This window comes from Neolamprologus multifasciatus, chromosome 23 (assembly GCF_963576455.1).
Source record: "Neolamprologus multifasciatus chromosome 23, fNeoMul1.2, whole genome shotgun sequence".
NCBI classification, from domain to species: Eukaryota; Metazoa; Chordata; class Actinopteri; order Cichliformes; family Cichlidae; genus Neolamprologus; species Neolamprologus multifasciatus.
This window is the reverse complement of record NC_140460.1, coordinates 1833362-1845915: the sequence shown is the minus strand read 5'-3', so window position 1 is coordinate 1845915 and position 12554 is coordinate 1833362. Positions and strand designations below refer to the sequence as shown.

At 40.0% G+C, this 12554-nt stretch overlaps 1 protein-coding gene across 1 annotated transcript; it reads right to left on the bottom strand.

Moving 5' to 3' along the window:
* Window positions 1-685: 685 nt before the first annotated feature.
* On the bottom strand, window positions 686-8161 carry soat1 (sterol O-acyltransferase 1). The gene is given in 17 exon segments (XM_085151300.1): window positions 686-1717; window positions 1719-1762; window positions 1879-2024; window positions 2175-2310; window positions 3604-3702; window positions 3782-3879; window positions 4003-4132; window positions 4233-4278; window positions 4379-4463; window positions 4588-4666; window positions 4827-5112; window positions 5211-5318; window positions 5418-5477; window positions 5607-5755; window positions 6415-6473; window positions 7378-7529; window positions 8010-8161. Coding segments are annotated over 16 exon segments (1707 nt in total). The 5' UTR covers window position 7529; window positions 8010-8161; the 3' UTR covers window positions 686-1686.
* Window positions 8162-12554: the final 4393 nt, after the last annotated feature.

Genomic DNA, 12554 nt, shown 5'->3' with positions numbered 1-12554 from the left:
ACACAATAAAGACATTATTTATTTTCCACGCGGGCTATTACATACACTTGAATAAAAGGTGTAAATAAAATACTTTCATTTTATTTAAATTCTTCAGTTTGTACATGATGCGCAAAGAATGAATAAAAACTTTGTCTACAATCCAAAGATAGACATGATTCATAAAAATGTCACGTGACACGATACCTATGTCGATTCAATGCCAGAAGACATAACAATGAACACAAACACCACAGTAAGTAGGAAAAGCTCTGGTCCCCGAAAATAAACCTCTTATGCAAATAAACAGGATTTATGCAATTTGGCCTTTCACTGTAATAAATATTCTATTTATTCATAAAATCGTAAAGAAATGAAGCTGGGTGAAAGCTTCCTTAAAATGTCTGCGTTATCTGTACATATTAACAACAGTTTGCTTGTGATTATATTTGATTATTTTGGAAAAAAAAATCTGGAAATCTCTCAATAAAATGTGCAGAGATTGAAAATAAACGCTTTAAAACAGTGCCACCTTGTGGTCACTTTTAGAAGAGCACATCATTCTATTGCTGGTTTAACTTTGTATGGCAGGCCTCATTCATACAAATAAACACAGTCATCATGCATTTAAATGTGTGACGACCGCTGATTCAAAATAATGCAAATAGTGCCTGAAACCCATTCAAAATTAAAAGCAGAAACCAAGTCTGACTAAACTGAAATGGCTTGAACAAAATGCATAATAGTGCACTTTAAATGACAATGTTTTAGCCCTTAGTGCTGATCAAGTGTCCTTCCAACCTCAGTGTTAAAACATTTTAGCAGCCAACTGCAAGTTTTACAGAAGTAGACATTTCTGAAATCGCTGTGCAACACGGAACAAAACACATCACTTAACTATCCTCAGTGACTGTTATTGTATGTTCAAACCTGTTTAACTTAATCATTAATACATCCACCAGTCACACAATATTAGTAGATCCATAAAGCTCTGCTTTCACACTTTACATTCGATGCATGTTCAGAATTTTTAGATTATAAATACAATTTTATGCATAAATACAATTATTGCATGAGCTGATACATGGAAATCAACAGAAAAACGGGAAATGTGGAGCTTAGGTGCGTTTAACTCAGCACCGTGAGTGAAATGTCCCCACTGTTTTCCTCTTTAACTGACTGAAACATCAAGATTTATACAAAACAGCAAACAGTGGCAGTCTTTGTCAAACTGAATCTTATTGGCACTGAAATAGATCTCATTGATCCTGTGATACCGACCGTCCTTCAGTAGAGTAGCAACTGTAAACACTTGTTAAATATTAGACTTTACTGCATATGTGAATAATGTTTGTATTCAGCTGCCACGTCACTATTGCCACATTCATAATGGCACAAGGAGTGACTTCACAGTTGATCGAGGCAAAGGGGAATATGGAAACGTCAGAAAATTAAGGAACGAATAAAAATAAGAGTCCACGTGTCCTGTTGTGTGAACGATGATTTTGTTTTGGAGTTGATAACTTAAAACAAATAAGGCATCATTATAACTTTGCTGGCTTTTTTTGGCAGAGACTTTTTCCATACATTCAAATAAACTATGAACCTTAAATAAAACAAAAGTCCAGAAGTTGTGACAGTAGCAGACAGGCTGGTCTCATTTATACTGATCAGCAATAATCGTCGTCCCAGCAGCTCAGCTGTAGCTCACAGCCCATCAGAGTCTGTCATCAGGCCTCTCACAGCTCCAAGAGCGAGGCTTCAGTAGCTCAAAAAAGGAAGGCTGGAACAAAAATAACACAATTAAAAGCTGAATTTGTGTCGACTCTCACTCTGAATAACTGAATTTCGCTGCATCTTTGGAAAGAATATACATCATGTGATTTTTATAAGCAGTACCTCCTTCAGGGGACAGTAGCGCTGGGCATACCACTCCTGAGAGTACAGACAGATAATGACTCCCTGACCCAGGAACAGGGACGTCCACATGATTATGTTCCAGATGGGGCCTTTCCTTTTGTCATGCAAAATGAAGTTGAACATCACTGTGAGAGGACAAAGAGATAAGAGTGGAAGGATAATGAAAAACTGACATACAGATTTAACTTGACGGGGTTTACGTGACCAAGACATGATACCACAATCATCTGATGCAGTACGACTCAAGTAATATCATTTTTATTAAAGTCTCTTACTTCCAAAGCACATGAAGAGGCAGAAGAGCACAGGATAGAAGAAACCAAAGCAAATTGCAAGAATGTACTCATGAACCACTGCAGACACTGTAAACACGAACAGCATGGCGGCTGGTCGGCAGCGCTTCTGAGACATCTGGAAACAGAGAGAGCAGACACATGAACACAAATGTTAAAAAACAAAACGCACAATCCACATTAAGATTTAAAGTCTTTTAAAGTACAGCGTGTAAAGTTCTCACTGCTGGATGCCACTGGATTACAGACTGCAGTCTGCGTTTTATATAAGCTCTGACGACTGCTGTTCGACAAACATGTTTTAGTCACTGGACTTTGTTAGTGAATAAACTCATAAAAGGCAAGAATGCAATCCAACTGTTTAACAGAGGGAAAGTCTGATTTTTAGGACACTTTAGCTCAAGATTACCTGGCATAATGTCAACCTATAAATAGGGACGGGTATCGTTTAGGTTTTATCCGATAATGGTGCCAAATTTCATCAGATTCGAGGTGTTACCTCCTTTGCACAGCATCACCTTAAAGCACTTGTTGCAGCTGCTGAGTTTGCATCTTTTGCTGTGAAGTACAGCCAGACTTTGACCGCTTCACCTTTTAATCTGTAGCTCTGCTCTAAAAGAACGTACGTACCTGGGCCCGCCTACTATCCTTGGAAAGGTAAAATGATTGGCTAGAATCTAAAGTGTATCACAGCTCAGGAAAAAAAAAGCACCGAAATGTGCGCTGCTTTTCGGTCTGGTTACTACAGTTCATGTCGGTACCCATCCCAACCTATAAACAGCTGCTCGTGGTTTAGCCAGGATGAATATATGTGTAATCTGCTGACAATAAGAAATTTCACCAATAAACAAGCATGTTTATTCCCCGTTGTTTGACAATTTAAAAATATGCGGGTGGGTGGCGTCTCTTTCCTTCACGCTTTTGTTTCTTTGGTGAAGGGAACTCCACAGATATGATGCTTCATCGCTCGAGTCTGAAGGTGCGTACATGAATTTACATCCATGGCACACAAACGCCGGAGACTTTTATGCATGTGGCCATCCTCTAACCACATATGGAAAACACGATTATTCAGAAGGGAGACGTCTTTCCCAACCATTGTATTCAAATACTGTGAGGGAACATGGCAGCTTCCGCAAACCACGAATCCACCATTATGCATTTTTAATACATTAATTGACAGTTTATGAGAATGCATCAGTTTATTGGAAGACATAATTACACACTAATCCATGTGTATTTATGAGTACAGTGTCCTTTCTATCTCTGATAAATAAACTCAGTAAATTACCGACTGCACTTTTAAAACACTAGCATTCATTTATTTCAGACATATTTGAACAAGCTGCAAACTTATGAAGACTTTGTGTGCTTTTACAGTCTCTGCTGCATCAACAGAAGAGCCACTTACCCACAGGAAGTCCCGGTACACGTAGTAGTACAGCCAGTCATGGACAACTACATTCCAAGTGCGATAGTAATTGGCAAAAGAGGTCGAATTCCACCAATCCTGTAACGAGTAGTCAAAATCAAACACTGAGCACAAAGAACGTTTAGTCCAGATTTTAAAATGAGGGTAAAACAAGTACCTTGTAAAACATTCTGTCGGCAAATCGAAGCATCTCAGCAAAAGCATTGAGCCAACAGTGGAGGAAGGCAAAGAATCCCAGGAAGAGGACCAGCACCCCTGCCAAAAACACACGACTGGTCAACAAACAGCAGTAATACATCTCTCGCCTTCAAATATGAGAAAAAAATCAAATAAAAAATAAAACATGAGGTTTTCACAAAAGTTTGTTTCTAATCTTACCTGGTAAGATGGAGTTAAAGACACAGAGAACCATGGCTCGCAGATCAAACAGCTGCAGACTGATGCTGCGAAACTGAGGTATGCATAGCCGCACAAACACGTAATACGCATAAAACAGACAGCCAAGTACCTGTGGAGTGGGAGTGGGAGTGGTCAAGAAAGTAAATGTAATTTAAAAGTAATGAGCTGCTTGGACATTTAAGTTGCTATAAATTGGTACAGGTTGGTACCTGAAGTAATTTTGAGGCCACGTAGCCCCACCGAATCACCGGATTCCTGTAGAGGGCAAGAAAGGAAAGAGGCTGTTACAGCTCTACTGTAAAACAAAACATAAAAGTGCTCTATATATGCTCCATGAGAGAGAACAAAACAGTACCTGGGGTACTTGTCTCTGTAGATGAGTGTGGGTGCAAACAGGAAGTAGAGATACTGAGAAACCTGAGGGACCACTGGACCAGGGCCTGCAGATGACAGTGAAAATATATGAACACAAACAATGAGAAATAAATAAGCCATCAGGGGGAAAAGTGAGCACACTGTCTGATAATAAATGTAAATGGAAACCTGGTTGTATTCAAAAAGTACCATTTTTTTCTCTACACCATGCGAGGACTCTTGGTACATTCTCCCTGACAAATGAGTGAGCTTTCATCATTAGACGTACCTGAAATAGATACAAATAAAATAGATACAAATCAAATAGATACAAATCAAAGAAGCTACATTTCAAAGGGCAGCCTTATGCATGTCAAGATATATGCAAAGACTCTTCACAAATGTAAACTAAGCCATTCTGATCAGAAGAGAACAGACTCTTCATCTACCTGTTCCAGGATGATGATGAAGCAGGACGCAGGCGGGAAACTGTTGGTCACCACCGTATAGGTGGGCAGGAATCCTAGACCCAGAGCTTGGTAGAGCAGGAATAAAGTGCCAAACAGCAAAGAATACAACCTGAGATGGCTGTGGGAGCCGGAGTGGCTCTGTGCCCACAGGTAGAACAGGGTGTAGGGAATAAACAGCACAGACAAAAACATGCATATCCACGTGCACACCACCAGAGGGAACTGCCCAAAGGCATAGACCAGCAGATCAAACTCCAGCACCAGTCTGAGGCCGAAGGAGAGAAAGCAATCATCAGTAGTCTATCAACAAAAGCAACAGAAATAAACAGTCAACACAGAATCAAAAGAGCAGGTTTATATTACCTGCCTTCATCAATGAAATCTACCACAAGTGTACTGAGGATAAAAAGAATGAGCAGGGCGATGAACATGTGGTAGATGGTCCTGATGTGGTTCACCTCAAACAGCTCACTGTGAGGAAAAACAAAAGACTAAGTGAGTCAACAGACCATCTTTCAACAGCAGCATAGCAAACACGAGTGATAAAGCATCCAGACTGCATCAACTTACTCTAGGAGGGATCTGCGGCTTACAAACAGCTTTCCCTCACCGTGAGGAGGACGAAAGTGCCTGCAGAGAAACACAGTGATGAGCTGTCGTCTTTTTAACACGAGAGTGGGAAGTAGAAGGGCATGAGCATCTGCTGTAACCAAACGCCAGATGCAGCTTTTCATTTGGTAGCATAGTAAGCTGCAGTACCTGAGTTTGCTCCGCTCCTTTTCTGACATTGGAGGTGAAAATACAGCAGGTACCGGTGCAGGCTCCAGGCTGGTCGACTCCTCAATAAGACTGTCCATAAAATCATTGACCTGCGTGTCAAACTGACGCAGCAGGTCACTCTTCAAGTACTGGGCAACAGAAAAGGATGCGGAAATTGTTATTAAGTTACAAAATATAGAAAGTCTGTGCCAATAATTATTTTCTTTCTGTATATGCAAAATTAGTTTCTTACCTTACAGCTACTTTTAACGACTGATTTTACATATTATAAATATGTCCTCGCCAAGAGTGGATTTACTGCACCGCTGACTGCATCTTAAATTCAAACCCAAGTTTGTGCACAAAAGCAACAGCTCTGCGTGATCATTATGACACATTCAGTGTCTTTTATCGCTGCATTTTAAACACACAGCAAGTGTGAAAAACAGAGACATAGCTCGCAGTGTTGTCCAACGTCTAAGTGTGCGATGTTCTTATTCAACCTTTAAGAGGTCTGAATTGATCAGAATACTTGCTCAAGCATTTCAGGAGGGGATCAGATGATGTTGATCATTCTAGCAAGGATTCACATTCACATGGTTTAAATGATGAATGTAACAGAAGACGTCAAATAAATAACCGCAGGGACGTCCTGGCCCAGACTAATGACCAGAAATACATCAGCTGCAAGAAATCCACGATTGCTCACATTTCCTTAGTACACTTTTAAGTAAGCAATTTTAAAAAAGAAGCCCCGCCCCCCAAAAAAAGACATGATGTTGAGTCATTTCTTAAAGAAACTACTAACCTCTGCTTTCTTTTTCAGTTGTAGTTTTTTGCTGATGACGTGTTCCACTTCAATCCTCCCTGAAATTGAATGAGACGCACATATGTTAAAAAAAACAAAACATATGTATGTGTAATCTTCTTATATTGAAATGTACTTCTGTTTTTTGGGCACAGCAATTAGCAATAGTGTCAATTAAATCAATCATGTCATCTGTACAAAACTTTCCTATCAGACATCAGTAATAACATCTGGATTTTGACACTGAAAATGGCAGTAAAATAAATAAAATGGTATAATGTGGGTTTGGTTACTGTGTTGTAAAACGCTACAGTCTGTGACACAGCAGAAGTTACATTATACAAGTCTTCAGTCTCCAATCCAAAGTTGCAAAATCCAAAGGGAGACACACCTATGACAACATGCAACAAGTACAATCACATGTCCTGTGGCCGGAAAGCTAAGCAAATGCAATTAAATGTGGTCAAGGTTACTGTAGGTCATTAGGCTTTACAGCTGTCTGATGATGAATAGGCTTGTTTACTTTAACTGAGGTCAGGCACACAAATGACTTTAAGCACAGTAACTTTCCACCCATCACGCAAGAAAAAGTCAACAATATAGCTGACGTTGTCACAAAGACGTGCATTGTATTATCATGCTTTGTGTTCAGCTCTTTCATAGAAGCATACAAAGAACTAATATAGTCCCGAGGTAAGGTGTCAGACCAGTATTTCATTTCTCACCTTTACTGGATCATCATGACTAACTTGGGCGTCATTTGCCCGGGTTAACCAGAGATCACGATGATTGCTTAAGAGGAACTAATCACACATGAAACTTTCAGTTAGTCATACTTTTGACCCAAGAGGGGAAATTTACTGAAACGGTGATTTCTGAGCTGTTGAGTCAACAGATTCACTGTATCAGAGGTCACTGGCCTCTCGGCTGGCCCCACTAATGAGGGAGTTGAGATTTTCTCACCATTGCTGGTGATGTGGTTGTCTTCACTGTTTTGCTGTCCTTTCCCCGGACTGAGCTCCCCATCCAAAGAGCTTTTCAAGTCAGGGAAGGTAGGCATCGTGGGGATGGCTCTGCTGCGGAGCCGGAGAATAGCGTCATCCTCGCTGTCCATCCTACGGAAGCAAATAGGTTAATCATTAAAACAAGGGAAACGAGACATGCCCCGAGAACACACAAGGAAGACAAGCTAGCACATCACTGCTGTGCCACCTAACATCGATGGGAATGCTGATTGACTGACAATACAAACCCAGTGGGCAAACACATCACTCTCACATGACACGGACACGCAGCTAACACACGAGTTAGCTCCCGTCCAGCTGGCATCAAGCCTCAATGAGACAGGCAGCGGCTAATTCGTGGAGCTCGCTGAACTAAATCGCTACCTGGGTTAATATCATATCCCGCTAGCATAAACTCTGATACTAAATCTGCCTGTTGACGCTCGCGGATATTGTTAGCATACAATACAAGCTTTACTAAAGCTAGTCAAACTAGCCAACTTGATGTTTTATCGTCCGCTATTGCGGGACGGGTTGACCGACACTGACAGAAATGTAAAAATGCGGCAGCACAATTTCCTGAATACCTACTCGTTTCAACCGCCAGGTCGTCTCTTCTCAAGCCTCTCTCTCCGACGTTAATGAGACCGAACCCAGATGTGAAACTCCTTTAATCACCACAGTCCGAGCCGCTGCTCACCTTCCCCATTCTATAAACACTACAGAAGATGAGCAGCACCCACGATTCTGATTGGTCGAAAGTCTCTCCTCCTTTTGACGTCACCGACGCTAAACTGCTGACCGGCGCGGTCAGACTCTCAAACGTCACCTGCTTCGTAAGAAATGTTATTAAAAAACAAACAAACAAACAAAACGGTTATTTTTTTTAATGATTAACAAATACATAAAACATAAATGGAGCGATGTATTCCTGCCGCAAGCTGAAATAATTTGTCTCGCAGTTTAATTAGATTCAAAATAAAAATCTTATTATAATAGATGATAATGTATGTCTTTTCCCTAACTCCTCTTACACGCGTTAATCATTCTGTAACCGGTGACTCGGGTGTGAAATGTATGGTTTTCCGGGTTTTTAGCGTTATTTTGTTATCGTTTTTTTCGTTAACTCGGTTTTCCTGGGTCTTTTCACGTGTGTTATGAATAAATCTTCTTTTTTTCGGTACCGGTACTAGTTTTATTTTTGTTGTATTTATCCGCGACACCTTAAAGGCCGGTCCATGAAAATATCGTCGGTCAACAAACCGGTCCGTGGTGCAAAAAAGGTTGGAGACCGCTGCTGTAAAGTACATAAATACATAGCAAGTATTACCGATACCGATACTTTTAGCCCAGGGGCGATTCTAGGATCAGAGCTTTGGGGGTGCTGAGCACCCAGAGAGCTGCCCATCCAGGCAAGGTAAACTTTACTCATCACAATGAGACTTCTTCCCCGTCTCTGTCAGTCCCTGCATCCCTAAATGCCTCCAGTTGTCCCGAGTTCTCTCTGACTGTCTCCTTGGTGCATTTAAACCCCTCTTCCTCCCTGTCCTCATCGTCTGTTGTCTTCATCTCCATTATCAGTCATCATAATTTTACCCTCTCTGTGCAAGTCTGCAAATTTCTTTATTAAATCATAAGTTTCTTAAATTCATCAAGTCTCTCTGTGCCTGGGTCCTCGTCACAAAACATGACATCACTGTTTTGTACATTTTAACACAATTTAATCCCCACATTTTTGAAAGAATAGCAAAACACTTTTTTGAAAAGTCTGTAACAAAACCATCAAATCTGATCAAGGTTATTAAAATGCTGCCAAAGAAGAATGGATTGGAATTTAAAAAAAAAATACATATCCTAACCTTAATTACTGGGGAAAATGATAAATGATGCTCATAGTGAGTAAAAAGTAAACTGTGTGCATTTTTTGGACAGAGATTCACTTTTAAAGTGTATGTATAATACAATACAGATACATAAAAAATATACTCCAAAAATATAAGAGTCCTTGAAATATACAAAATATTATTAGAAAATGGAGACACTTGGCCTTTGGTACAATGTATACAATGTATGAAAATATCTTTACTGCAGATACTACTATGGCTCTGCAGATTTTTTCTTTTCTTTTAACCTATGTCGCCTCACCTTGAGGTTGGTAAATCTGTCTGTCACATTTTGGTGGTCAAGTCTCTCAAGCATCTCTTTCTCAACTGACATCACAGCCAGGTGCTGGAGTCTGCTTTGACCCATGGTCCTTCTCAGCCAGGTATGGAGCTGACTCAAGACACTAAAAGACCTTTCACAGCTACAGCTGCTAACTCGGTTTGTTAGGGCAACCTGAATAACAGTTTTCAGTTTGGGGAAGATCTGATTATCCAGAAGATTGTACAATGTTAACATATCTGGAATGGCACCAGCCTCACTCTTGAGCTTTATAAAGTCTTTGGCAACCGTGACTTCCTCTGACTGAAGCTCAATATGGTAATGCAGTGCCAGGGCTGACAACCCAGTTTGTTTTGCAGATTCTGTATAGCAGCTTTAATATAGGGGGAACACAACTTCCAGATTGTATGAGTTGTTTGTATTAGTTGTTTGTCTTTCTTTTTCTTTGCCAGTTAAACAGTTCCTGTTTTGCCTGTTAGTACTCCCTGTCTGTTTTCTTACCTGGTACTTCCTGATCTTGTACTTTGTCCTCATGTTCCCCTTTTTTCTTCTCTCACTCTTTGGACTGACAATCTGTACACACACACACACACACACACACACACACACACACACACACACACACACACAACAGGAGTTATAAGGTTAATGGGCATCCAGTCAGTTAGCTAGTTAGTACCTTGGGTTCAATATCGGCACATGCACATATGGCAAAATAACCAGTTTCTCTCATTACATTTCAAACAGGACAGTGGTAACAACAGCAGGCTACGGACAATGTTAAGTTTTAGATTTTAAATAGGCTGTATACATTTCAATGAGATCAACAGGGCAGTCAAATATCGCTAAATTTACTACAGAGCAAACATCGTCGGAAAACACGTTTTCAACTAGGGCTGCCACAAATGATTATTTTGATAGTCGACTAGTCACCGATTATTTTTGCAATTAGTCGACTAATCAGATCATCATCCATTGGATGTACAGCGTACAGCTTATTGCACCAGCAGCATCTGCTCTCATATAACTATCATTAGCTTACAGCTCTAAGTGTTTAAGGTATGTGCTAACTAAAAATAAAGACAAGATGATAGTTTATTAAATTGTAATGAAATTTGCAGATTGTTTCGGTGAAGTTTAATAAACTCCTTGCTATCTAAAATATAACAGGACACCGGAGTAAATTCTCGAGCATCTCACACTTCTGATAATCAGCTGTCTGCTTGACGTTTATTCAGCTGTGTGAAAACTATAACTTTAATCTCAGCCAAACCAATTTACTCAGGAACAAATAAAATACTAAAAAAAGCCAAACAATAACATTTTAAGTTATCTAAGTGACTTATATATGTTTAACCTGAGTAGCAAAAGACCGCAGTGGGTTTGAAAACGATTTGCCCGAGTCCGGTGTTCTCACGGCTCTAGTGATCCTAGCCCCCGGCTAGCTATCAAGCTAGTGGGTAACAGACGTCTCCGAAAACGTCGGAGCGCTTTTGAAAATATGTGGTGTCTTGATAAACTGAGCAGATATTTGAGGTTTACACAGCTACATTCTCGCCTGAAAATATGCTAAACGTTTATTTTGTGACCCAGAAAGAATAATAAGAGTAATATTAAAACTAACTAGATGCCGCCATTGTTGAAAACTGAGCTGGGCTGTGCTATGAATTCTGGGACACAGTTTCTTCTTTTTCTTCGGGGTTTAACGGCAGCTGGCATCCTTGTACATGCAGTGCTGCCATCTTCTGTTTCAGTCCGTTATTACACTCTTAAATTCTACTACTTGTTCCTGCGTCTTTTGCGATCTTACAAAGCTTCAAACGACACATCGACTATTAAATCAGTCGTCGATGATTTTGATCGTCGACGTAATCGTGACTAGTCGACTAATCGTGGCAGCCCTATTTTCAACACAGCAGGTTACCTGGTGTAATGTTTTTCAGTTAAAAAGAAACATGGTCTGACTCCTACCAAACTATATAAAGAGTAACTGAAAGTTAAATGCAGCTAATATGTCCTGTTTTAAGCCAGGCACTTCCACCTCTGCTCCGCTGCATCTCAGCCACCATCGCTCTGGTAGCAACGGTGCTAAAGCAAGTAGGAGAGAGCCGAGCTGGAAGAAACCATTTTGGGAGGGGGGAGGGGTTATCTATACTTTTGTTGTTAAAATGTTCCATCTCAATTAAGTACTGTATGCTTTTTATACTTTTAGTAGTGTGTCCCACAAACAGCAAATATTTTCAAAAAAAGTAAGACATCTTTGGGGGTGCTTTGATTCATTTTGGGGGTGCTGAAGCACCTCCAAAACTGGGCTAAAATCGCCCCTGTTTTAGCCTATAAAGACAGTTTATGTAGGGGAGAACATGTCATGAATTATGAGATGAATGTCATTAATATGGGGAATGTTTGAGGTATATTTATATATATATATATATATATATATATATATATATATATATATATATATAAAAACCAAACCCCTATTCATTTACCACAATTTAGTGTGCTACATCCTAAACTTAAAGGATAGAAACAAAGTATTGGTCCTAATGCACTAGTATCGGTATGCCAGCGCTGGTATCGTGGTAAATTAACTGATTCTTATTTAGCGTTTTTCTGTTCTCGTGGAGCACTCAGAGGGCTTTATATAACATACCGCATTCACCCATTCATATCTTCGGTGCTTCAAAGCTAACATTCACACACATTTAGTATCTTGCCCAAGGATACTAAATGTGTGGCATGCTGGGGGAGCCAGGGATTGAACCACTAACCTTCCAATCATAATATTTGGATCCACCCACCTGTAGACAAAACTCATTATATGTATCATAAATATAAACTGCCCAGGGTAGCAGGATTATAAAATTAATTTCTTTTTCTAACACTCAAATCCTTAAAAAAATTATGTGTGGTGGCTGATCTCAAAACAAACGGCGACATTACCTGCACGTTGTTGTCTGTAAATACATT